Consider the following 27,916-nt stretch of genomic DNA (forward strand, 5'->3'; position numbering starts at 1 on the left):
TGGGCCAAATCAACACATCAGGACCCCACCCTGACTGTGACATGCAGCAACCCAGGGCAGGACCCCACTGAGCCCTTCTCTCCCTGGTTCAGCCCTCTAATCTCCTCCCCCTTCTTTCTAATCCCCCCCCCCCACAATTCATTCCACTTCTTCTTTTCCTTAGTCCTGTCTGTTTCCCATCTATAGATAGATGTTGTGGACCCTCCCCAGAAAGTGCTGAAATTCGGAGCTATCCCTCCAGGGCACATTGTGAAGAAGGGAGTCACATTAGTGAACAACAGTGTTACTTTTGTCACATTCAGCCTAAGTTTTGTGGCCTCCATCCCGGAGTTGCAGGAAGTCAAGGTAGGACTTGTCCCTCTTGAGATGGTGCCTGGGAGGGCTTGAGCAGGGTCAGCGGCCAGTGGGCACTCCTTCCTCAGGGGTTTCAAGGGGCTGCTCCTGCCCTCCAACTTCAGACATGGCCAAGAAATACAGGCTCCTGGGTGAAGGGCATCATGTCCCTCTCCATTCTCACAGGAATGGCATCGTGGTAAGCAGCACAGGTCCTCCTGGAGCCTGGGTTCTCCCCTCCTTTCAAGCCGTGCCAGGGAAGCTGCCCATTTGGGTGACCAACAAGAGAGTGTCCATGGGTGGAGGCAGAGCTGAAGACCAAAAGGCACAGGGCATGGGTGCTCTTGACTGAGCCCAGTCGGGGAAGTAGCAGCCAACTTACTAGTGCAGCTTCTGTGTCCTTCCAAAGCATCTTGATTGGAAGCAGCTTTCTGAGAAAGCTGGGCTGCCTCGCTGACCTCTCCTGCCTGCTGCTGCCACTCTTAACTTTGGTATAGTTGAGGATGGGCCTCCCGAGGGGTAAAAATCTGCATTGAAAGCTTCACTTTCTGTGGGGCAAGGAGGAGGAACAGGAGACAGTAGAGGAATGCTGGGTGAGCAGTGCATAATGGGCCTCCTGGTCTCTTGGACACCAGCAGAGCCCAAACTCAGAACATGTGTGGAGCCAGACCATTGTCCAGGCGTCTTGAGGAAGACCAGCTATCTCTTTCCACTGTAAATGTCTCCCCAACTGAATCTCTGCGTATCCTGCAGACCCAGTGGACATGAGATTGGCCAGTTGGGACACTTTGCAACAGAGGAGTGAGACTTTTCCACTTGATGTCTTTGCACAGGTGCTCACTATGTCTCCCAGTGGGGAAATTACCTTGAAGCCCCAGGGGGGCACCTGCCATGTGGAGGTGACGTTCAGTCCAAAGAGCCGCATCCTGCCCTTCTCCGAGGAGGTCCTGCTTGAATGCCAGGGGGTCCTGCACTCCCTCTTCATCGTGCAAGGCTGCTGCCAGGGCATCGAAGTCCACCTAGACCAGGATCACATCCCTTTTGGAGCTGTGGTGTTGCGGAGCCAGGCTTCTCGGCGCATCATGATGCGGAACTCTGGAGACCTCGGAGTGGGGTAAGCCAGCCAGCCCTACCAGGGGTGTTCCTCACCAGCTCTTGTGTTCCTCCTGGCCATTCCAGAGCTCCCCAACACAAAAGAGGAAAGCAAAATTCCTGGCCAAGGCAGCTTTTCTGCAGCACATGCCACATGCACGAATGGGGTTGCTAGTGCCATGCATACTGGCACATGCACAAATGGGCCACACAAGCCGCCAGGGCTAGCAGCGCATATGCAAATGGGCTGCGGACACCCGCCCCATGCTAACATTCTTGTTCGGACCCCACGCATGTAGAAACAGGGCCGCGGGCACTAGCGTGAGTGTGGGGGGGGAAATGCGCATCCATGTGTGCGTGCACTGGCCAGCTGTTTCCGCGGCCCGCTGGGCAAGAGCCCACAGCCCGGGCCGCGGACCATAGGTTGGAGACAGCTGTGCTAGAGAGAAGTTCTCTGAGGATGGGCTCCAGCATGAATCCAAAATCTCTGGTGCTGGTGACTGACACAGATTGGATCCTGCAAATATTGGATACAGCCAAGGATGGAATGAATTCCCCCACACTAGATCAATGTGTATTGTTACATGCAAAAAAGGCATCCAAATTCTTAATGCCAGAGGTAGATTTGTTCTATGGACTGGGATTTATTCCTTGCAATCTGCACTAGAATTATAACAAACTGAATGATTTCAAACTTTTGAGTTGCGACGTGGCAGTCAGCAGGTTGCCCAGTTTCACTCTATTTAATTTGATTGGTGAATCTTTGGCTATGCTTTGGCAATCATTAAATATTAAAGGATTATTTTGTGAATAGAAATTATTTCTGTAGGTTGATATTGTGGCAATTTTGGAGCAATATTCTAACTCTCTGCCTAATTTTATACAGTATTTTGGAAGGTGTTCTGATTATAAGATTGATATAAGATTTATAAACTTGGCTTACTTCCCTTGGGTCCTAACATATCAGTACAGTTATGTGATATCTACAGTACTAATTATGTTAAATATTTGGGACTTTATACAGCTTACCCCAAAATATTTCTAGATATGCAGAAATAAATATTTTGAAGCTTTTAGGAAATATTGTATGAGTAAAATTACTTGCTCAAATTCTACCCTATTGTAGGTTAAAATCAATGTCATTAAAACAAATATTGTCCACAGCAAATAATGGGTTCACTTAACAACCGCTGCATTTGATTAATGATCGTCACTTTTCCTTAATGACTGCTGCAAAAAAGGTTGTAAAACTGAGTATCGTCACATGGTGATCCACATTATGACTATCAGGATTTACAACTGTAATTGCCAGCCTTAATTACAGTCATAAGTGGAGGACAGATAGAAGAGCAGATTCAAAAAGAGCTAGATAGGTTTGAGTCAAGGGCCAAAAGAGCAAATTTTTCTTGGAGTGCAAGAGACCAAATAAGGAAGTAATTGTTCCCTCTGCTGTCACAGTCAGCCACTATTCAGAATCCTGGGTATGGCACTTCCAAAAGGCCAATGACAGATTGGAGCTACTTCAGTAGATTATCGTGGTGAAGGATACGGAAACCAGGCCTTACAAGAAAAGAGCTGAAGATCTTCCTTGGTCCTACAAATGATCATCCAGCCTTTGTAGACTTCTTCTAATGAAGGAGAACTCACCACTTCATGTGGCAATCTCTTCCACTAGCTAACAGCTCTTAAGGCCAGGAAATCCTTCTGAGGTCTAGTTTTAGTCTCCTTCCTTGCATTTTTAACTTACTGGTGCAAATCCTGCCTTCTCAGCAAGAGAAAATAACCCACTCTTTTTATGTTATGTTCAGGTTCTTCTGAAGTCCACAGTTGTATTTTCCTCCAGTCATTTTTCCTGTAGGTTAAATATGTTCAGGTCCTTAACAACCACATTGGAGAACAGCTGTTAACCTGTCCCTTTTATTTGGGAGTGGGAAAGTGAGGGAAGGAGAAGCTGGATGGTGAAAGCAGGGAGAGGGCAGAGGAAGGGTGACTTGACTTTGCTAAAAGTTGGACTCTGGCTAGGCAGGACCTTTGGAAGTGATCGAGACATATCCGAGCTCTTTATCTGGGAGGAGTTTGGATTGATTCATCTTTGAGGAAGTGGAGTTTTGCTACCTATGTTTTGGGTCCATGCTCCTCATGTTTGACCCAGGTCTCTCTGAAGGTCGAATGCAGTTGGGTCAGAGCGGTGGCTAATGCTTCTTTGCAGGAGGGGGTGATGCCATCTACCTTGAAGGACATAGTGGTATGCTCACTTAAGAGACCATCTACGTGGACCACTTTCATCCCATCTCCAACCTTCCCTCTTGATGCGTAGCTGCAGAGGGCCCTGGATGAAGTGGGCCCTTTTCAGTCTGGTTCCAGGCCAAGGTATAGTCCCGAGGCAGCATGGGTAGCACTTGTGATGAATTTTGGAGGTCCCAGGATAGAAGCAACGAAACTGTTCTGGCCCTCCCTCGCTTTCAATAACATCAACCATGGTATCCTTCTGGACCAACCCTCAGGATCAGAAGATGCTGTTTTGTGATGTTTCTCCTCCTTTCTCTGTGGTCAGTTCTATTCAGTGTTAGTGCAGGAAGAGGTCCTTGCACTGTGAGCTGCCTCAGGATTGGGTCTCTCAAAGCTCCTCCTGCTGGATAGGGTTATTTGAAGGCACAGCTTGTGATATCATGAGTATAGATGATGCTGTTCTGTTACTGACCAGGTGCATGGAGACTATGAGTATCTGGTGGGGAGGAACAGGCAGCTTTGTACAGATTCATCTTGTCTGCCTATTTTGGTTTTTCTTGTCTTGGTCATTTCCTGGTTGGTCTACTGTAGTCTACTGCACACTTTGTGGGGCTGTCTTTAAAGACCACTTGGAAGTTAAAGCTGGCCCAGAATGCATTGGTGTGCACAGTGTTGGGGAGCCCTAGTTACCCTCATGTTATACAGCTCGGCTTTCAACACCATTTTGCCGAGCATTCTCATCGAGAAGCTGACTGACTTGAAATTCTCCCCCGCCATCTGCAATTGGATTCAAGACTTTTTTAGGGATCGGTTGCAAACAGTGAGAGTCAGCTCTGCTTTGTCCACCCTCCTGAAGCTTTGCACCGGCACGCCACAGGGCTGTGTGCTTAGCCCCTACCTGTACTCTTTATACACTTATGATTGTGTATCATCTGACCCATCCACTGCGATAATCAAGTTCGCAGATGATACAACTGTGGTGGGTCTTATTACAGGTGGGGATGAGACAGCATATAGGGTGGAGGTACAAAAACTATCCATATGGTGTAGTAACAACAACTTGCACCTAAACATCAGCAAGACGAAAGAGATGGTGTTAGACTTCCGGAGAAAAAAGGAGGAACCTGCCCCACTTTACATCGGAGAGAACTGTGTAGAGAGAGTTTTCTCCTTTAAATTTCTGGGAGTCTACCTCTGTGAAGATCTGACCTGGAAAGTTAACACAACTCAGGTGGCTAGAAAGGCCCAACAGAGGCTTCACTTTCTTAGGGTCTTGCGGAAAAACAGGGTAGAACAACAGCTAATGACCCTCTTTTACCGGTCTACTATAGAGAGTGTCCTCTCATATGGTATTGTGGCTTGGTATGCTGGTCTGACAGCCGCGGACAGGAAAGTATTACAGTGGGTAGTGAGCACAGCACAAGACATTGTGGGCTGTTCCCTGACACCACTGGATGACATCACCAGGGCTCGTTGCCTTGGAAGAGTGAGGAAGATTCTCAGGGATGACTCACACCCTGGACGGTATCTCTTTACTCTCCTACCATCCGGTAGGAGATATAGGAATATAGCCAGCCATACCAACAGGCTGAAAAATAGCTTTTATCCGTGGGCTGTTAGGCTTTTAAATGAGACATAATCTTATGCAGAATTGACTTGGGAGGCCCGGTGTGTGGTGTAGTTGGTTCACATAGTGTGGTGGGATGGAGGGTTTGTTGTCACTGTGTGTTGGGGGGAGAGAGCATGGGGGGAGGCTCAGCTAATCTCAATGTGCACATGTTGTACTTTGACAATAAAGGTTTATTATTATTATAAGTGTTGCATGAGCTGTACTGATCCCTAGTTTTCTTCTGGGTGGAGTCCAGGGTGCTGGTTATCACTAAAGTCCTCCCTGCCAGAAAGCAGGGCTCCTGTGTGGCCACCTCCCCAAGGGCATCTGCCTGTCCCACTAGACCAGGGAGAGTGGGCAATGTTCCAGGTCTCTTGCCTTAAATGTTGCCATCTAAAGGGGATCTAGGATATCAAAATCCATTTATATTTCATTTCTAACTATCTCCTCTGAGCTAAAACTAAGGGGGAGAGGGAATAGGCATGCAGGCTTTATTGCTTTCACTTCCTTCACTAATGTAACCTTTTGTTTATTCACCTTGTCTGCTAGCCATTACAATGTAACAAATTGCTTTCTATACTAGGCATCTCTCTGAACTTTTTCTCCCTTACCAGGGTGGGGGAAGAGACACAAATCTCTGGCATCTGGTTTATTTCTCCAAAGGAGGTGTAAAGAGCTGTGGAATGATCATGCTGCAAACGGAACCAGATTGATGTTAGCCAACCAGGTGGTTCCGCCCCAGGTGCCTAATGGACACAGAACAGTTCCAGATGGCGCTTGGGTCTATAACCATTGCCCTCACTCACAGCCCAGTTGATGCCTTGGTGGGTGCCTGGGAAAGGGCGGCCACTGAGGCACTCGACCGTATTGTACCCTTGCGACCCCTGACTCGGCGCAGATCCTGTTGGGCTCCAATGTTTTTCTGTGGAGCTCCGGGAGATGAAGTGTCGGAGACGGGGTCTAGAGAGCGGTTGGAGGTCCAGCCATTCCGAATCTGACCGATTACAGTTAAGAACCTTTATAAGGTCTTATCTTGCGGCGATGAGGACGGCGAAGGCTAATTACTTCGCTGCCCTCATCACGTCCGCAGATAATCGCCCGGCCGCCCTGTTTAGGGTGACTCATTCCCTTCTTAACCAGGAGGTGAGGGAGGATCCCTTACAGTGTCGGACCGAGGAGTTTAGTCATCATCTGACGGACAAAATCGCTCAGATCCAGGCCGGTTTGGACTCTGACTAGGCAGAGTCTGACGTGGAGGAATCGGATGGTCTTGAGCATGTTATCTGGACTGAGTTCGACCCTGTTTCCCCTGATGATGTGGACAGGATCATGGGGAGGCTGAGCTCCACCACCTGTTTATTGGACCCGTGCCCCTCCTGGCTGGGAGGAGACACGAGGCTGGTTCCAGGCAGTAATAACTGCTTCCTTGAAGGAGGGTATCTTCCCCACCGCCTTGAAGGAGGCGGTGGTGAGACCCCTCCTCAAGAAGCCTGCCCTGGACCCGGCTGTTTTAAATAACTATCGTCCGGTCTCCAACCTTCGCTTTTTGGCGAAGGTTGTTGAGAGTGTGGTGGCGCATAGCTTCCTCTGTTCCTGGAGGAAACTGATTATCTGGACCCATACCAATCGGGTTTCAGGCCCGGGCACAGCACGGAGACGGCATTGGTCGTGCTGGTGAATGATCTCTGGCAGGCTCGGGACAGGGGTTGTTCCTCTGTCCTAGTCCTATTAGATCTCTCAACGGCTTTTGATACCATCGACCATGGTATCCTACTGCGGCATCTCAGGGGGTTGGGAGTGGGAGGCACCGTTTTATGGTGGTTCTCCTATCTCCTGGGCCGCTTGCACTTGGTGTTGACGGGAAGGCAGAGATCCACCCCGAGGCCTCTCGTTTGTGGAGTTCCTCAGGGGTCGGTTCTCTCTCCCCTCCTGTTCAACATCTATATGAAGCCGCTGGGCGAGATCATTTGTGGTTTCGGGGTGGGATATCATCAGTATGCTGATGATACCCAACTTTTTTTCTCCACCCCGAACCAACCCAGTGATGCCCTCGCCGTGATGTCCCATTGCCTGGAGGCGGTCCGGGTCTGGATGGGGAGGAACAGGCTTTGTCTCAATCCTGCCAAGACTGAGTGGCTGTGCATACCGGCATCTCGGGTTAACCAGACTATTCCATCTTTAATGATGGGGGGTGAGGTGTTACCCTCCGTTGATAGGGCCCACAACTTGGGCATCCTCTTGGATTTACGGCTCAGTATTGAAGATCACATAGGAGCCGTGACCAGGGGGGCTTTTGCCCAGGTTCGCCTGGTGTGCCAGTTGCAACCCTACCTGGACCGAGATGCCCTACGCACAATCACTCATGCGCTCGTGACCTCCCATTTAGACTACTGCAACGCTCTCTACATGGGGCTGCCCTTGAGGACCACTCAGAGGCTTCAGCTGGTGCAGAGTGTGGCCGCGTGAGTTGTGATGGGGGTTCCCTGATACTCCCATGTAACACCTCTACTCTGCAAGCTGCATTGGGTTCCGGTTGCCCTCCGGGTGAGATTCAAGGTGACCTATAAAGCCCTAAATGGCTTGGGTCCGGGATATCTGAGGGAACACCTGCTGCTGGTATCAAGTTCCCTTCGTCCTGTGCGCTCCCACAGGGAGGGCCTTCTCAGGGTTCCGCCGGTAAAAGATTGCCGACGGATAACAGCCAGGGGGAGGGCCTTCTCTGTGGGTGTGCCTGCCCTCTGGAAGCAGCTGCCCGTGGAGCTTAGGACTGCCCCTGACCTTCGTTCATTTTGCCGGGACCTGAAGACCTGGCTCTTCGAGCTCTCCGGCCCAGGCTGTTTTAACTGGGTTTTTTTTATTTCTTCAGGGATTTAATTTAATTTTTTAATTGTTTTTAATTTTTGTATTGTTGTTTTAAGTACCCTGTAAACCGCCCTGAGTCCTACGGGAAAGGGCGGTATATAAATTCAATAAAATTCAAAAATTCAAAATCTTTCCTTTCCCACGATGGACTTACCACCTGGAGATTGGTCGGTCTTGAACTGCCCGGATGAACTGTGGGGTGGGGTTTGCTTGGGGACACTTTAAAAATATTGATCTCTGAGGGAATCCCTCAGATCCTGTCTATTATGCCTGCTATCTCCTATTTCTTAGTAAAAGTTCCTGCTTGGAAAATATGTCTCCAAGAATCCTGCTTTCTTAAGATATGGGTGAAGTAGATCCTGACAGAAGCATACCTTTTTCATAGCAGAGGGAGACCTTTTTCCTTTTATTTGATTTGGTGAGGCTTACCCGTATATACTTGAGTATAAGCCGACTCGAGTATAAGCCGAGATCCCCAATTTTACCCCCCAAAACTGGAAAAAGTTATTGACTCGAGTATAAGCCGAGACTGGGAAATGCAGCAGCTGGAGGCTGGATCCCCCGAAATACGTCTCTGCTGAGATGAGAGAACGGGGTGGCAAGCCGCCGAGAGAATGGGGCGGTGGAGTGCTCCGCCGAGAGAATGGGGCGGCTTGCTGTTCTCTCGGTGCAGCACGGCAGAGGCTGGATCTCGCGAAAGAAGTCTCCGCTGAGCGAGAGATTGAGGCGTCTCAGCGCCCATTTTCTCGGCGAAGACTTCTTTCAGGGGATGCAGCTTCTGCCGCCCCTTTCTCTCCAGTGGAACAGCTTGCCACCAGAAATCAAGAGTGCTCCATCACTGGAGGTTTTTAAGAAGAGACTGGACATTCACCTGTCTGAAATGGTATCGGTCAGTGGTGGCGAAACTTTTAGAGACCGAGTGCCCAAACCGCAAGCCAAAACCCACTTGTTTATCACAAAGTGCCAAGACAGCATCGGCATTCTGGTGCCCTCGGGGGAGGGGACAGGGAGGCGCCTCTGAGTGCCGCCTCTGGCACGAAAATAAAGGGGGAGCAAAAAATTGGCCACCGTACCGCAAGGCACAAAAACGCCAACCGCCGTGCCGCAGGGTGCAGATACAAGGCACCGCACCACGTGAGAACGGGGCTGGGCTAGTGAGTATCACGCAGGCACTAGCCCCGCCCCCTTTGCAGCATGTGCCTGCTTGCACGCATGTAAAATGCTTCCTCTTCCCTTTTCTTCCAGTCCACCAACTGACAAGGACCTGCTGCTGGCAGCGGTGGTGGCGCACGTGCCAACAGAGAGGGCTCTGAGTGCCACCTCTGGCAGGCGTGCCATAGGTTCACCACCACTGGTATAGGTCCTCCTGCTTGAGCAAGGGGCTGGACTAGAAGACCTCCAAGGTCCCTTCCAGCTCTATTCTATTCTATTCTATTCTATTCTATTCTATTCTATTCTATTCTATTCTATTCTATTCTATTCCATTCACTTTCTATATTTCTATTCTATTCTATTCTATTCACTTTCTATATTTCTCTTCTCTTCTCTTCTATTCTATTCTATTCACTTTCTATATTTCTATTCTATTCTATTCTATTCTATTCTATTCTATTCTATTCTATTCTATTCTATTCTATTCTATTCTTATTACCATTCTCTATTCTATTCTATTCTATTCTATTCTATTCTATTCTATTCTATTCTATTCTATTCTATTCTATTCTATTCTATTCTATTCTATTCACTTTCTATATTTCTATTCTATTCTATTCTATTCTATTCTATTCTATTCTATTCTATTCTATTCTATTCTATTCTATTCTATTCTTATTACCATTTTCTATTCTATTCTATTCTATTCTATTCTATTCTATTCTATTCTATTCTATTCTATTCTATTCTATTCTATTCTATTCTATTCTATTCTATTCACTTTCTATATTTCTATTCTATTCTATTCTATTCTATTCTATTCTATTCTATTCTATTCTATTCTTATTACCATTTTCTATTCTATTCTATTCTATTCTATTCTATTCTATTCACTTTCTATATTTCTATTCTATTCTATTCTATTCCATTCACTTTCTATATTTCTATTCTATTCTATTCTATTCTATTCTATTCTATTCTATTCTCTTTCTATATTTCTTTTCTATTCTATTCTATTCTATTCTATTCTATTCTATTCTATTCACTTTCTATATTTCTATTCTATTCTATTCTATTCTATTCTGTTCTGTTCTGTTCTACGTTCTGTTCCAATCCATTCCATATTTTCTATTCCATTCTGTTCCACTGTCAGAGCCCATCGGAGGCAACCCAGTCAGCCCAAACAGGAGTTACACTAAGGCTACGCAGCCTCTCCTCTCAACCTGAACCCCTCCTTACCTTTCCTTTTATCTGCATCCTATTTTTAACTGCCGGCTCTGCCCTGCCCTATTTTGTCCTTGAGCACTCGTGAGCTCATCAAGAACAGAAGGTAACCGTGGGGGGAAAGGCAGGGCAAGATCTGCAAGATCCCCATTTGCATTTGACTTTGCCATCCCATCTGGTTCGAGATAACACACCACACACACACACACACACACACACACACAGAGAGAGAGAGAGAGAGAGAGACACGCACACCTCAGCAAAAAAGAAAGAAAGAAAAAGAAGTAGTAGAAGAGGCAGAGAGCTCCTGTGGGTAGGAGTGAGGATGGGGAGAAACAGCAAGAAGACCGGGTGGGGTGGGGTGGGTTAATCACTAAACCTTCCAGTGTTTAACCAAAGCAGCTTTTGCATTTGCCTCCGTTTCCCTGCTGAGTAAAGCCAGACAGGAGGAGAGCAGTTACACACAAAGAACTGGGTTACAAATAAAGGTAACGACAAAGAAAGGCTGTGTTAGAACCCTTGAAACGACAGGCGATCCCACATGGTGAAAAGAAGCGCGTAAGCCAAACTTACTCCCCTTCGGAAAGGCGCATTTACCGCGCAATCCCAGGAACCCTAAAAAAGGAAGCCCAGCCAGCAAAAGAGCCTGGGGATCCGAACGAAAGGCGGCGGTCCCTGCAGTTGAACTAAGAATGAAAAAGATGGGAAGTGGCTGCTTCTTTAAAAGCTCTCTTCTCTCAGGGATGCCCGAGATAGTGAATTGCAAGCAGAAATGAATTTCTCCTTCCGTTTCTGATCCGCGCAAACACCCAAGCGTGAACGCCGTCACCTGATAGCTTGGGTGCCTGTTCAATTCGTTTGCGAGAGAGAGAGAGAGAGAGAGAGAGAGAGAGAGAGAGAGAGAGGATGAGGATGAGGATGAACGAATTTTGCAGCGCGTTTGCTTTCAGCTTTCAACGAAGAAGGGAATGTTCTCCACTTCTTGCCTCAACTTTTTCTTTCCTCAGGAACCAGAGGCAAGGGCTTTCTGTTTGTTTGTTTGTTTTACCACGAGTTGACAGTTGGGCAGAAACCAGAGGGGGGAAAAAAAAGAGTTTCGGGCTTCGTGGGAACCGAGGAAGCAAAACAAGATGCAAAGTCTAAAATCTATAGGCTCATAAACCACCCCGGTTTCTTGAAACAAACCGGGATTTCTCTACCCCAACCTTGAAACCATGGATCGAGTGAATCTCTTTACCGAAGTATGTGTGTGTGTGGAGGAAGGGAGGGAGGGAGGGAGGGAGGGAGAGAGAGAGAGAGAGAGAGAGAGAGAGAGAGAGACACGCACACCTCAGCAAAAAAGAAAGAAAGAAAAAGAAGTAGTAGAAGAGGCAGAGAGCCCCTGTGGGTAGGAGTGAGGATGGGGAGAAACAGCAAGAAGACCGGGTGGGGTGGGGTGGGTTAATCACTAAACCTTCCAGTGTTTAACCAAAGCAGCTTTTGCATTTGTCAAGCTCTGCTAGCAGGGCACTGGACGGGCCTGGCGGAGCTGCTGAAGGTGAACGGGAGAAGGTGAGTCTTCGCCGAGAAAATCTCAGCGCCCATTTTCTCGGCGAAGACTTCTTTCGGGTGATGCAGCTTCTGCCGCCCCTTTCTCTCAGCTGCCCAGCTAAGAGAAGGGGGTGACAGAGGCTGGATCCCCCGAAACAAGTCTCCGCTGAGATGAGAGAACAAGGCGTTGGAGCGCTCCGCGAAGTGTGGGGCGGGGAAGCTTGCCGCCCATTGTCTCAGCGACGAAGACTTGTTTCAGGGGATCCAGCCTCTGTCGCCCCCTTCTCTCAGCTGCCCAGCTGAGAGAAGGGGGTGACAGAGGCTGGATCCCCCGAAACAAGTCTCCGCTGAGACGAGAGAACGAGGCGTTGGAGCGCTCCGCGAAGTGTGGGGCGGGGAAGCTTGCCGCCCATTGTCTCAGCGACGAAGACTTGTTTCGGGGGATCCAGCCTCTGTTGCCCCCTTCTCTCAGCTGCCCAGCTAAGAGAAGGGGGTGACAGAGGCTGGATCCCCCGAAACAAGTCTCCGCTGAGACGAGAGAACAAGGCGTTGGAGCGCTCCGCGAAGTGTGGGGCGGGGAAGCTTGCCGCCCATTGTCTCAGCGACGAAGACTTGTTTCGGGGGATCCAGCCTCTGTCGCCCCCTTCTCTCAGCTGCCCAGCTGAGAGAAGGGGGTGACAGAGGCTGGATCCCCCGAAACAAGTCTCCGCTGAGACGAGAGAACAAGGCGTTGGAGCGCTCCGCGAAGTGTGGGGCAGGGAAGCTTGCCGCCCATTGTCTCAGCGACGAAGACTTGTTTCGGGGGATCCAGCCTCTGTCGCCCCCTTCTCTCAGCTGCCCAGCTGAGAGAAGGGGGTGACAGAGGCTGGATCCCCCGAAACAAGTCTCCGCTGAGACGAGAGAACAAGGCGTTGGAGCGCTCCGCGAAGTGTGGGGCAGGGAAGCTTGCCGCCCATTGTCTCAGCGACGAAGACTTGTTTCGGGGGATCCAGCCTCTGTCGCCCCCTTCTCTCAGCTGCCCAGCTGAGAGAAGGGGGTGACAGAGGCTGGATCCCCCGAAACAAGTCTCCGCTGAGACGAGAGAACAAGGCGTTGGAGCGCTCCGCGAAGTGTGGGGCGGGGAAGCTTGCCGCCCATTGTCTCAGCGACGAAGACTTGTTTCAGGGGATCCAGCCTCTGTCGCCCCCTTCTCTCAGCTGCCCAGCTGAGAGAAGGGGGTGACAGAGGCTGGATCCCCCGAAACAAGTCTCCGCTGAGACGAGAGAACGAGGCATTGGAGCGCTCCGCGAAGTGTGGGGCGGGGAAGCTTGCCGCCCATTGTCTCAGCGACGAAGACTTGTTTCGGGGGATCCAGCCTCTGTTTCCCCCTTCTCTCAGCTGCCCAGCTAAGAGAAGGGGGTGACAGAGGCTGGATCCCCCGAAACAAGTCTCCGCTGAGACGAGAGAACAAGGCGTTGGAGCGCTCCGCGAAGTGTGGGGCGGGGAAGCTTGCCGCCCATTGTCTCAGCGACGAAGACTTGTTTCGGGGGATCCAGCCTCTGTCGCCCCCTTCTCTCAGCTGCCCAGCTGAGAGAAGGGGGTGACAGAGGCTGGATCCCCTGAAACAAGTCTCCGCTGAGACGAGAGAACGAGGCGTTGGAGCGCTCTGCGAAGTGTGGGGCAGGGAAGCTTGCCGCCCATTGTCTCAGCGACGAAGACTTGTTTCGGGGGATCCAGCCTCTGTCGCCCCCTTCTCTCAGCTGCCCAGCTGAGAGAAGGGGGTGACAGAGGCTGGATCCCCCGAAACAAGTCTCCGCTGAGACGAGAGAACGAGGCGTTGGAGCGCTCCGCGAAGTGTGGGGTGGGGAAGCTTGCCGCCCATTGTCTCAGCGACGAAGACTTGTTTCGGGGGATCCAGCCTCTGTCGCCCCCTTCTCTCAGCTGCCCAGCTGAGAGAAGGGGGTGACAGAGGCTGCATCCCCCGAAAGAAGTCTTTGCCGAGAAAATGGGTGGCAAGCTTCCACCGCGCCATTCTCTCAGCGGAGGCTTGCAGAGGTGGCGGCGGAGCTGCGCGCGCAGCTCTCCAAACCGCCGCAGCCCGTTTGGAGAGCTGCTGCCTTCGTCCATGTTTGATGAAAGCAGCAGCTCTCCAAACGTGGTTGGAAGTTCTTTTTTTTTTTGTTCACTGGAGTATAAGACGAAGTGGATTTTTTCAGCCCAAAAAGTGGGCTGAAAAATTCGGCTTATACTCAAGTATATACGGTAACTTTCTGGAAAGCCAGAATTGTCTTTGGGATCAGGTGGAGCTAAAGCTCGAAGCTGATGCTGTTGTTCACATCAAAAGGGGTGTGTGTGTGGATTGATTGGGGTTTCAGGTTAGTTCACCTTCTATTTTTAATGTTTGCTTTTATCTTTTGTACTATGTGTATTTGTTTTATTGAAAAGTTTTACAATACATTTTTTAAAAACATACTCCCTCCCTCCCCCTCCCCTCCCCCTTACCCCCCTCCCCCTCACTCCCCCCGACTTCCCAGAGGGTATAAACTTTACAAACTAAAGCTAAAATATGCTAACAAACTAAAAAAAATAACATAAAATTCTATCGCGCTTTAACTCCCCTTAAACATAACTATGTTATTAACAAATAGCATAACTAATACTACATCATATAAAACCAATACTTATTCAAATACTAAATGAAACTTTTTAGTCCCATATTTATTCTGAATATATTCAATCCATCTTCTCCATTCCAGAATATATCTCTGTTGTGATTGTTCTTTCAAGATCTTTGCCATTTCAGCCAAATGGGAAACTTTCAAAGTCCATTCTTCTATAGTAGGCAATTCCTCCTTCTTCCAATATTGCGCTACTAAGAGCCTTGCTGCCGTAATTAAATTCAAAACCAATTTAGTATCTATAACAGTAAAATCGGTAATAATACCCAACAAAAACAACTGTGGGGAAAACTTTATCCTTTTCTTAAATATCTTCTGCATATTCCACCAAATTTTAATCCAAAAAGCTTTAACTTTTTTACAAGTCCACCATATATTTATTTATTTATTTATTTAATTGAATTTCTATACCGCCCTTCTCCCGAAGGACTCAGGGCGGTGAACAGGGCATATAAATAGAAGTACAAAAGTTAAAAAGGATTAAATTGTTGCCCAAATTAAAACAATCAAAATATAGATAACATTAAAACCCTAACATTCCCCCATCAGGCCAGGCCAGCTTGTTCGAATAAATGGGTCTTTAACCCGCGCCGGAAGGAGTGAAGATCCGGTGCCATCCGGAGCTCAACCGGCAGTTGATTCCATAAAGCCTGGGCGCCCACAGAGAAGGCCCTCCCCCTGGGGGCCACCAGCTGGCATTCTCTGACCGGAGGCAGGGCGGAGGGGAGGCTGGATCCCCCGAAACAAGTCTCCGCACAGGGCGGAGGGGAGTTGACGCCGGCAGCAGGTGGTCCCCGAGGTATATGATAGTACGTTGCATCCTCACAACCACACCTCCAACATTTAGGCTGGCAGTTCGGATACATACATGCTAATTTTTTAGGCCACCTATAAAACATTTTATAAAAATTCTCTCTTAAATTTTGAGCCTGTGTAAATTTTACATTTCTAACCCAAATCTTTTCCCAAGTATCCATTGTTATAACCTCCTGAAAATTCTGGGCCCACAATCTTTAACAAGTTCAGTTTCTGAATCAATTTCTATCAATGCATTATATATCCTTTTTATATGTGCCTGACCCTGATCTCTAATTTGTTTTACCAAATTTCCATCAGTTATCGAAATACCAACTTTCTGATCTTCTTTCCATCTTGCTTGCAACTGCCCATACTGAAACCAAGTTTGTACAATCTTTTCTTCTTTTAAAATATTATATGGCTTTAATTGCCATACATTCCTTTCCACCCTTAAAGTTTCTTTGTATGTAATCACATCATGTTTAAATCCAACACTATTGCATGTTTAGGAATTGCCCAAATTGGTATTTTATAATTTAACTTATATTTTTTCCATACTCACAACAGAGCTTGCCTTAATATGTGTATCTTAAAAACATTATCCATCTTCTTATCATACAATAAATATGCATGCCAACCAAATAGCAAATCATAGCTCTCGAGATTTAATAATCTCCCTTGTGTTTACAATCACTAATAATCTCCTTTGGTTTACAATCACTAATTGAAGATAAAGCAGCAGCCTCATAATATAATTTAAGATTAGGCATTTTAAGACCACCTCTTTCACGTATATCTTGCATTATCTTAAATTTAACTCGTGGTTTTTTCCCTGCCCAAACAAATTTATTAATACCTTTCTGCCATTCCTCCAAATTTGAATCCTTTTTAAGTATAGGTATCATTTGAAACAAAAATAAAAATTTTGGCAAAACATTCATTTTTACTGCTGCAATTCTTCCCAGTAAAGATAACTGTAATTTTTCCCAACCATCTAACTCTTTTTGTATTTTTAACCATAACATTTCATAATTATTTTTATATAGTTTAACATTTGAAGCCGCAAGGTATACCCCCAAATATTTAATCTTTTTAACTATTTCAAATCCCGTTAACTCTTCTAAAATAACCTTTTGTTCTATAGTTATATTTTTAGACAATATTTTAGTTTTTTGCATATTTATCTTAAATCCAGAAACTTTCCCATATGACTTTATTATCTCCATCATTTCCACAACTGAATAAGTCGGTTGACTTACTGTAATAACCAGGTCATCCGCAAACGCTCTCAATCTATAATCTTGATCTCTTCTTTTAATTCCCTTAATTTTATTTGAATCTCGTATTTTAATCAATAATATTTCCAACATTAAAACAAACAGCAAAGGTGACAGCGGACACCCCTGTCTTGTACCCTTTTCAATATTACATTTTTCTGTCAAACTACCATTAACGATTATTTGAGCTGTTTGCTTCTGATATATTGCCCTAATAGGTTGTAAAAAATTCTCCCCAAAGTCCATTTTCTCCAATACCTTAAATAAAAATTTCCAATCCAATTGATCAAAAGCTTTTTCAGCATCCAAAAAGATCAGCACTGCAGAAACCTGGTTATTTCTATCCAAAAATTCCAATAAGTCTAAAATATGTCTCACATTATTCTTCATTTGTCTACCACTTATAAATCCAGTTTGGTCATTATGAATCATTTGCTGCATTACCTTCATTAATCTGTTTGCTAAATTTTTTGCAAATATCTTGTAATCAGTATTTAAAATCGATATTGGCCTATAATTTTTGGCTTGAGTAATATCTTGATCTTCCTTCGGAATCAGCAATATAAAGGCTGTTTTCCACGATGGAGGCACTTCTCCTCCCAACTGAATTGTCCTAAACAATTCTTTTAAAGGTTTCACCATTTCTAACTGTAAGTCCTTGTAACAGACGGCAGTCAAACCATCTGTTCCTGGTGCTTTCCCCACCTTTAATTGCTTAATTGCTAAAATAATTTCTTCATCACTTATCAATTGATTCATCCCTTCCCTTTGCTCTTGTGTAAGAACAGGGATATTAACTTCTCGTAGATATCTATCTATATCTACACTTTGAATCTTATCTCTAACATACAACTTAGAATAAAAATCAACAAAAGCCTTTTTAATAAGATTCTGCTGAAACACCACTTTTTTTTATTATTTTAATCCCATTTATATCCCACCCTTCTCCAAAGACTCAGGGCGGCTTACAATTTAAAGCACAAATCAATGTGCTTAGCAATAGCCTTTGTTCTATGTATATGCCTGCTTATTAGGGCTTTCGCCCCCCCCCCAAGCGGCATTATTACAAAGTCAGCTTATTGGCCCCAACAATCTGGGTCCTCATTTTACCTACCTCGGAAGGATGGAAGGCTGAGTCAACCTTGTACTTTACCCTTGTAAACTATTCTATCTATGTTACGTGACCTCTGTTTCTTCCTTAACAAATAAGCTAGCCACCTACCTGGCTTATTGGCATTACAAAAAGTGTTATGTTTAACATACTGCAAATTAGTTGCCACTTGATCTGCCATCAGCATATCAAACTGACCTCCTAACAAAGTAATTGCCTCTTTAATCCTCCCATCGGATGGATTCAAAATTAAAGTCTTCTCTTTCCTTTTAATTTCCTCCTCTAATTCTTTTCTCTTATGTTCCTGTTTACGTCTATACTTGTTATTCAAATATATTAACACTCCTGTCATATAAGCTTTACTTGCATCCCAGACCATTTCCATAGAAGTACCCTTGTTCATATTCATATTAAAAAATTCTTTAAGTTGTTTTTTACACTCTTCCACATTCATTTAGTCTCCAAGATCACCTATCATTATCTTTTTCTATTTCCAACCATACTGGACTATGATCTGATATAGTTCTTGGACATATCTTAATCTTCTTAATCCTAAAAAAAAGATCATTAGTAATTAATACAAAATCAATCCTGGAAAAAGATTGATGCCTATCAGAAAAAAAAGTAAAGTCTTTTTCTTGCAAATTTCTTTCTCTCCAAACATCCCTCAGTTCCAAATCGTCTTTCATCTCAAAAAAAGATTTTGGCAATCTGGCATGACTTGGTATACTTCTAAAAAGGTCTTTTTTGTCCATTTGTACATCCAAAACGCCATTCCAATCTCCCATAAAAATACAAGATTTATAATCCCATTAAATTATCTTACTATGTAATAGTTTGTAAAATTCTCCTTGCTGTTGATTAGGAGCATATAATCCAACCAAAAGTTCTTTCTTGCCTTCTATTAATAATTCAATTATAACATATCTTCCTTGTTTATCTGTTTCAATTAAATTAGCTGATAAGTTATTCTTGATATAAATAACTACTCCATTTTTCTTGTCAGGAGCACACGCAAGAAACTGTGTACCCAGCCTAGAATTTATGAAGTATTTATGATCAGCTACACCAGGGGTCGGCAACCTAAAAAAGAAAAAGAGCCACTGGGAACCGGTTCCATCACAAATTAAAAAAAGAGGGAGCCGCGTGCGTGTGTCCATGCACGCGCATGCGCAAAAAGGTTTTTTGCGCATGCGCGGACGCACGCGGCTGCCATTTTTTTAAAAATGAGATGGAACCGGTTCCCGGTTGCCCGATGGCGACGGCCCGTCTGCAAAGCTGCCGCTTTCGGCAGCTTTGCAGACGGGCCGTGGCAGCTTCCTCAAAGAGCGGCGCCCCTGCCCATTCCGAGAGGTGCGCGCGCACCTCTCCGAACGACCGGAGGTGCGCGCGTACCTCCGCGCGAATGGGCAGCGGTGCCGCTCTTTCAGGAAGCCCGCCGCGGCCCGTCTGTGAAGCTGCCGAAAGCGGCAGCTTAGCAGACGGGCCGCGGCAGCTTCCGCAAAGAGCGGCGCCCCTGCCCATTCCGAGAGGTGCGCGCGCACCTCTCCGAACGACCGGAGTTGCGCGCGCACCTCCCCAAACCTTTGGGGAGGTGCGCGCGTACCTCCGTGCGAAGGGGCAGCGGCGCCGCTCTTTAAGGAAGCTGCCGAAAGCGTGGAGTTGTCGTTGTTGTTTTCCCAGCAGTTACGTCCCCCAACTGTTGCAGCAGTACAAAGCCTGCCTTCCCGACCGACGACACGCGGCCGACGCCCCAAGGGACTTTAGCGAGGAAACTGAGGAAAGTTCGTTGCGCGGCTGCCCCTCCCCCCACCCCCGCCGGCCTCCTCTCCTCTCCTGCCGCTCGAGACGGGATGGGAAGCCCCGCCCGCTCAGCTTCTCAAACTTAAATTTCCAACGGGCAACTTCGACTTCCGCTTCGGGGGGGGGGAAGCGCCCGGCCGAGTTTGCGCAGGGAGCCCGCCAGCGCGCGCTGCTGCGCACGAGTCTTTCCTCCCCCCTCCCCCCCGCCACCACTCCCAACTCCCGCCCGTCTCGAGAGTCTATAGGCGGGGGAGTTTTCCAAGCGCCGGAAACTTGTCCGAAAGTTCCGAGAAGCAAAAAAAAAAAAAAAACACAACCTGCCCCACCCCGTTGCCAGCGGCGGCGTTTTTACGGGTTCGGCGTTGCTCGGAGTGAAGTGGCGTGAGGGAGTGAGTGAGGGAGGGGGCCATGTCCGGCGCCTCCAACGTAGCCGCTATGAAGAAAGTGGTGCAACAGCTGCGGCTCGAGGCCAGCGTGAGCCGCGTGAAGGTGAGCCCCGGAGTGGGGCGGAGACCCAAGGCCGCCCGCTCGCTCGCCGGCCCGTCGGAGCGCCTCGGCCGCCATTTGCGCACCTCGGGGGAGAAGGCTGCGTGGGCGCTCAGTTTACGGCAGTTTACGAAAGCGGCAGCTTCCTGAAAGAGCGGCACCGCTGCCCGTTCGCGCGGAGGTACGTGCGCACCTCCCCAAAGGTTTAGGGAGGTGCGCGCGCACCTCCGGTCGTTCGGAGAGGTGCGCGCGCACCTCTCGGAATGGGCAGGGGCGCCGCTCTTTGCGGAAGCTGCCGCGGCCCGTCTGCTAAGCTGCCGCTTTCGGCAGCTTCACAGACGGGCCGCGGCAGCTTCCTCAAAGAGCGGCACCGCTGCCCATTCGCGCGGAGGTACGCGCGCACCTCTCCAAAGGTTTGGGGAGGTGCGCGCGCACCTCCGCCCATTCGGGGAGGTGCGCGTGCACCTCTCCAAACGGGCGGTGCCACTCTCCATTTGGAGAGGTGCGCGCGCACCACTGCCCGTTGGAAGAGGTGCGCGCGCACCGGGCGGCTGGGAGCCGCAAGAGACGGCTCAAAGAGCCGCATGCGGCTCCGGAGCCGCGGGTTGCCGACCTGTGAGCTACACGAATAGCTGTAGACAAATAACAGCATTTCCAAATTGTTTTAAATAATGTAATACTTTCTTTCTCTTGTGCGGCGAGTTTAATCCATTAACATTCCAGGTTAGAAACTTTGTCACCATCTTTTGCGACCTGAAGCTTTTGGAGCGCCTCTTCCAAAACCACCTGCACTCCCTTCGGTTTCACTCCTCCCACTGCTTCACTGTAAGTAGATTTCTGAGATATAATTGTAGCTTTCTGTTGTTCTTGTCTCATTCGTCTGATTGCTGCCCGTGTCATTCTTTGTTCTCTAACCTCTTTTGTTGACGCCTGAGTCTGATCCACTCCTGTAGTTTGCTGGGAATCTTTATCCTTCTGCGAAATAGCTCCTTCAGCACCTTGTATACTCTCCAATCGCAATTGGCTCTTTCCTTCACCATTCCTTCCTTTAAATTCTGAAGATGGCGGAGAACCTGCCTTCAAAATATTAGAATAAAAATCTCGTGCCTGCAAAACTGTATTAAGACGATATCTCGTGCCTGCGTACATCACCGTCATGCCTGCTGGAATCTCCCATCTAAACTGCATCTGCCGTTTCCTTAATTCTTCTGCCAAAAAAGCAAATTCTTTTCTTTTCCTTAAAATTCTTGGGGGAATCTCTTTCAAGATTAAAACTTCTTGCTCAGCAACTGTAAATCTATTGTTATAAAAGGCTTGAATAACCACATTTCTAATTGTTCTCTTTGTAAAATAAACCACCACATCTCTAGGTAGTTTTCTTTGTCTTGCAATCCAAGAATTAACACAAAATATTTTATCTATATCCCCCACAATATCTTCTGCTGGACGCTCCAAAACCTGTTCAAGAGCCTGTGCCACTAATTCTTTCAAATCTTCCTTAGGATCTTCTTTTAAGCCTCTGATTCTCACAGCAAACTCCATGTCACGATATTGTATCATTACTACATCATCATCAATCTTTTCCATCACATTTTCAGCATCCAGCAATTTAGCATCTAATCTCATATTATTCTGGCTCATCTCTTCCACTCGCTCATCCAGATGCTCAATACAAACAGCAAGCCCTTGAAATGCAGCCAAAATGTCTGCTCTAATTTCAGTGTTCTTCTCAATAAGTCCAGCTATTTGTTGAGATTGCATTTTTAAAGCATCCTGTAAAGCATCCTGCAAATCTTTTATTGTTAAAGCTGGTGCGGGCGTGGGTGCCACAGGAGGAGGCATCAAAGCCTGTAATGAGGAATGCTGAACTGGCGAAACGCCAGTACTTCTAGGAACTTTGGTTGTAGAAGCCATCTTGGCACCTGTTTCTGTTGCGCACTTTCACTTTCCACACCATTTACAACTTTTCCTCTCAAAATAAAAGAGTTAAAGTTCAGATACTTGCTCTTACAGCACTCTCCTGCACAGCTCTGCCTGCTTCCAAGTAATTCCACAGTTAATTATCGATGGCAGGGATGGTTGCAGCGTCCTACTCTGCTCCAAAGCCTTGGAGCAGAGGCATCCCGGAGTCCGGAGCAAACTCAGGCTTCGGGGGAGTTCACACCTTTCAATCACCAGAGTTTAAACTCTGGTGATCTAGGGGAACTCTACCCCTACCTAAGCACTCACCCCCCCTCTTCTCCCAAGGAGCGGGTTTCTGAGCCGCTAAACAGCTGATCGGCGCTGTTTTAAGCGGCTCTACGGAAAACAGCGGGTCTGACGGCCGAAACGGCTGCCATCGAACGGAGCCTTGCCACCCGGAAGTCCTTGTACTATGTGTATTTTTATATGATTATTGTGAGCCATTCAGAGTTGTGGTTCTAGGATGGGTGGCCCTAAATGTTTTTTCAAATAAATAAATAAATAAAGCCAGCTCTGTGACCAACTTGCTGCAGCCAACTCACCGCAAGACAAAAGTTACATTAATATTGAAAAAATGATGGAATAGAATCATTAAAGAAAGGATGTCAAGGGAGGGGGCGCAGCTGCCTAACCTAGGAGCCTTCCTAGCAGGATAAGGTCCAAACTGCAGCAACCTCCCCATCTGCTGCTGGGTCCAATTCAAAGGGCCAGGTGACCCTTTGACAGGTGACCAGGAGCACCATGACTGGGGGCCTTGTTCTCTTTCCACCCTGCCCCTGCCAGCTGACTAGCCATGATGAAGACCTTTCCTCTCACATGAGGTTGTATGTGTTAAAACCTGGGGTCTTTCAATGGCTGTCCTTTGCCCTACACAAATTTCAGATTAGGTAGAGCTCTTGATTTTTCAGAAGTTGGTTAAAAGACTATTTATTTATTTATTTATTTATTTATTTATTTATTTATTTATTTATTTTATTACATTTATATACCGCCCTTTCCCGGAGGACTCAGGGCGGTTTACAGGGTAATTAAAAACCAAAAATACAAAAGTTAAGACCAAGTTTAAAAAAGATTAAATTTATCCCTGTATAAATAAAACCCCAATTAAAATAAATTAATCCTCAGCCTGGGCCAGAGAGCTCGAAGAGCCAGGTCTTCAGGCCCCGGCGGAATGAACGGAGGTCGGGGGCAGTCCTCAGCTCCACTGGCAGCTGGTTCCAAAGGGCAGGCGCCCCCACTGAGAAGGCCGTATCCCTGGGTGTTACCCGCCGGCAATCTCTTACCGGTGGCACCCTGAGAAGACCCTCCCTGTGGGAGCGCACTGGACGAATGTTTGGAGAGGCTCAGCTTTTAGCTATGGGATTGAATGATTTCTGGTGTGTTATTTGGTTGATTGTGGATTTGGAATCTGTAAATGTGAGCCTTCAGAGATTTCTGATTGGGGTGATGATACTTAGAAGGAAGAGACACATGCTCAATTTTAACAAATGGAAACCACAACAAGCCTTATATCATCCTAATACAGGCTTGCCTACTAGGTGAGGTGTCATTTCTGCTCAAGCTATTTTATTCTAGATCCTTTCATGGCAGATAGTGGTGCCTGAAGATAATCTCAGGCAAGTAGCCCCATCAGAGCCCATCAATGCTTTCATAAGAAGCTGCCAGAAATGCCTGCTTTGCTAGAATGGGCAATCCTGGGAGAGGGCAAATCATTTCCACAGGCCAGGAGCCCTTTTTTCATGGCTTTCTCAGCATCTGCCACCCCCTGCCCCCTCCCCCCCGACCTGTTCCCAAGACTTGTTGGCATTTTGCAATGCATGGGTGGGGGTGGGGGATGAAGAAGGCAGAGGAAGCTGGCTGGTTGAGGAATTCTGGGAGTTGAAGTCCACAAGTTGTACAGTTGCTATGTTAGGAGCCATCCAGAGTTTCCTGAATGTGCACAAGTCCTGAGGGGAACCATTTTCCTTTTCTTTCAAAGCTTCCGATGGGATGCCAAGCGCTTCAGACCAGACTTCTCCATCAAACCAATAGAAGGTTACATTTCTTCAGGAACAAGTGTCTCCTTCGAAGTGACCTTCCACCCCTGTGAGCAGAGTCAGGACATCTGCTATGAAAACCTCCCGTGTCACATCCAAGGTGGAGAACCTGTGAAGCTCACACTGAGTGGACTGTGTGTGAGCGTCCCGCCTGTCAAAGAGGTGACTGGTGGGGCACCTTGAGTTGGGAATAACTAGGCAAGAGCAAGGATGGTTCAAATCCAGTCTAAGGTGTAACTAAGCCATTCCTGGGACCCAAATGTAATGTAAGTCAAGTTACAGGAATCTTGGCAAAAGGAGCCATCAGAACAGAGGTTAAAACAGAGATGCTTTCTCTCCATCTACTCAGTCTCTGATGCAGCCTCTTCAAAGTCAGGTAGTCATCCAATAGCCTATCTGCATACCTCCAGCCTTCGATGTGGAGGAGGCCTCTGTTCCAGAGTTGGGAAGGTCCCAAGTCTGCAGCTGCAACGGCCATCTGTGGGCACAGGAGGGGCTGGAGACTTATCAGTCTTTGTGCCAAGGGGGCAAACTCACCAACCTTTCTTATTCCTTGAAGAGGTGGTCAAGATAAGAAGGGGAATATGGGTCAGGTAGTGTTGCAATCCAATAACTGTTTTTAGTTTTAATATTACTGTACAAATTCTCCGGGACAGGACATTAAAATGTGAAGATTTGTATCTCATTTCTTTACTGCTCACTAGTTCTCACGTCTCTCTGAAGATGACATCTACAAGCCATAGATGCCCCTTTGGTTTCTTCAATGATCAATCTTTAATTTTCTTAAAGCAGTTGTGACCTGGGCCTCAACTTGATTTCCAGCATTGCATCTGACCCCCTGCTCAAGCAGGAGACCCTATACCTTTTCAGAAAGATGGCTGTCCAGTCTCTTCTTAAAAACCTCCAGTGATGAAGCACCCACAACTTCTGACTGCAAGCTGTTCCACTGGTTAATTGTTGCCACTGTTAGGAAGTTTCTCCTTAATTCCAGGTTGCTTCTCTCCTTGATTAGTTTCTATCCATTGTTTCTTGTTCTGCCTACAGGTGCTTTGGTAAATAAGCTGACCTGATTCTCTCTGTGGCAGCCCCTAAAATACTGAAATACTGTTCTCCACACAAGTCCTTCTTCTCTCTAGAATAGCCATACTCGATTCCTGCAATCGTTACTCGTGTTTTTGTCTCCAGGCCTTTAATCATTTTAGTTGTTCCTTGCACTTTTCCCAAAGTCTCAACATCTTTTTTTTGTAACATGATGACCAAAACTGGATGCAATATTCCAGGTGGTCTTACTAAGGCTTTTTAAAGCAGTACTATGGGGGATTGGAATGCTAAAGTAGGAAGCCAAAAGATAACTGGAATAACAGGCAAGTTTGGCCTTGGAGTACAAAATGAAGCAGGGCACAGGCTGATAGAATTTTGTCAAGAGAATACGATGGTCATAGCAAACACTCTTTTCCAACAACCCAAGAGACGGCTTTACACATGGACATCACCAGACGGTCAACACAGAAATCAGATTGACTATATGCTCTGCAGCCAAAGATGGAGAAGCTCTATACAGTCAGTAAAAACAAGACCAGGAGCTGACTGTGGCTCAGACCATGAGCTTCTCCTTGCAAAGTTTAGGCTTAAATTAAAGAAAGTAGGGAAAAGCGCTAGGCCAGTCAGGTATGAATTAAATCATATCCCTGTTGAATATACAGTAGAGGTGACAAATAGATTTAAGGAATTAGATCTGATAGACAGAGTGCCTGAAGAACTATGGACAGAGGTTCGCAACATTGTACAACAGGTAGCAACCAAAACCATCCCAAAGAAAAAGAAATGCAAGAAAGCAAAATGGCTGTCTGAGGAAGCTTTGCAAATAGCTGAGGAAAGGAGGGAAGCGAAAGGCAAGGGAGAAAAAGAAAGATATGCCCAATTAAATGCAGAATTCCAAAGAATAGCTAGAAGAGATAAGAATGCCTTCCTAAATGAACAATGCAAAGAAATAGAAGAAAACAATAGAATAGGGAGGACCAGAGATCTTTTCAAGAAAATTGGAGAGATGAAAGGAACGTTTCATGCAAAAATGGGCATGATAAAGGACCAAAATGGCAGGGACCTAACAGAGGCAGAAGAGATTAAGAAGAGGTGGCAAAATTACACAGAAGAACTATACAAGAATGAGCTTAACGTCCCTGATAATCACAATGAGGTGGTCACTGACCTCGAGCCAGACATCCTAGAATGTGAAGTGAAGTGGGCCTTAGAAAAGCTGAGCAACAACAAAGCTAGTGGAGGTGACAGTATTCCAGCTGAGCTATTCAAAATCTTAAAAGACGATGCAATAAAAGTGCTACACTCAATTTGCCAGCAAATTTGGAAAACTCAACAGTGGCCACAGGATTGGAAAAGATCAGTTTACATTCCAATTCCAAAGAAAGGCAGTGCCAAAGAATGTTCAAACTATCGCACCATTGCACTCATTTCTCATGCTAGTAAAGTTATGCTTAAAATTCTACAAGCTAGACTCCAGCAGTATGTGGATCGAGAACTACCAGAGGTACAGGCAGGATTTCGAAGAGGCAGAGGAACTAGAGATCAAATTGCTAACATACGCTGGATCATGGAGAAAGCTAGAGAGTTCCAGAAAAACATCTACTTCTGCTTCATTGACTATGCTAAAGCCTTTGATTGTGTGGATCATAACAAACTGTGGCAAGTCCTTAAAGAGATGGGCATACCAGACCATCTTATTTGTCTCTTGAGAAGTCTATATGCGGGCCAAGAAGCAACAGTGAGAAATGGACACGGAACCACTGATTGGTTCAAAATTGGGAAAGGAGTCCGGCAAGGCTGTATACTGTCGCCTTGCCTATTTAACTTATATGCAGAGCACATCATGAGAAAGGCAGGGCTAGATGAATCAAAAGTTGGAATTAAGATTTCCGGAAGAAACATCAACAACCTAAGATATGCAGATGATACCACTCTAATGGCAGAAAGTGAAGAAGAACTAAAGAGCCTCGTGTTGCGGGTGAAGAAGGAGAGTGCAAAACTTGGGTTGAAACTAAACATTAAGAAAACCAAGATCATGGCATCTGGCCCTCTCAATTCCTGGCAAATAGATGGGGAAGAAATGGAGGTAGTGACAGATTTTATTTTCCTGGGCTCCAAGATCACTGCAGATGGGGACTGTAGCCAAGAAATTAAAAGACGCTTGCTCCTTGGGAGGAAAGCCATGGCAAATCTAGACAGCACACTAAAAAGCAGAGACATCACCCTGTCAACAAAAGTGTGTATAGTCAAGGCGATGGTCTTCCCAGTTGCAATGTATGGCAGTGAAAGCTGGACCATAAGAAAGGCTGAGTGCCAAAGAATTGAAGCCTTTGAACTATGGTGCTGGAGAAGACTCCTGCGAGTTCCTTGGACTGCAAGGCGATCAAACCGGTCAGTCCTAGAGGAGATCAACCCTGACTGCTCTTTAGAAGGCCAGATCCTGAAGCTAAAACTCAAATACTTTGGTCACCTAATGAGAAGGAAGGACTCACTGGAGAAGAGCCTAATGCTGGGAAAGATTGAGAGCAATAGAAGAAGGGGACGACAGAGAATGAGGTGGCTGGATGGAGTCATTGAAGCAGTAGGCGTGAGCTTAGATGGACTCCAGAAGATGGTGGAGGACAGGAAGGCCTGGAGGAACATTGTCCATGGGGTCGCGATGGGTCGGACACGACTTCGCAATTAACAACAACAACAACAACAATACTTCACGT

General features: G+C 46.7%; 2 protein-coding genes across 2 annotated transcripts in view; both read left to right on the top strand.

Annotated features, from left to right (window-relative positions):
- The window catches only part of HYDIN (HYDIN axonemal central pair apparatus protein), a 358,209-nt gene that overhangs the window by 301,934 nt on the left and 28,359 nt on the right, over nucleotides 1–27,916 (top strand). The window contains exons 78-80 of the mRNA XM_083370240.1: nucleotides 187–345; nucleotides 1,167–1,447; nucleotides 24,104–24,323. Of these exons, the coding sequence (XP_083226366.1) occupies nucleotides 187–345; nucleotides 1,167–1,447; nucleotides 24,104–24,323 (660 nt within the window). The remainder of the gene's footprint in view (nucleotides 1–186; nucleotides 346–1,166; nucleotides 1,448–24,103; nucleotides 24,324–27,916) is intronic.
- LOC310645244 (uncharacterized protein) lies at nucleotides 1,886–11,003 on the top strand (the record flags this gene model as incomplete). The annotated part of the gene is made up of 3 exons (XM_083370820.1): nucleotides 1,886–2,044; nucleotides 9,486–10,576; nucleotides 10,821–11,003. The coding sequence occupies 3 exons, from the start codon at nucleotides 1,886–1,888 to the stop codon at nucleotides 10,822–10,824; spliced, it is 1,254 nt and encodes a 417-aa protein (XP_083226946.1). The 3' UTR covers nucleotides 10,825–11,003.

Source organism: Vipera ursinii (genome assembly GCF_947247035.1).
Source record: "Vipera ursinii genome assembly, chromosome: 10".
In the NCBI taxonomy this organism is placed as follows: Eukaryota; Metazoa; Chordata; class Lepidosauria; order Squamata; family Viperidae; genus Vipera; species Vipera ursinii.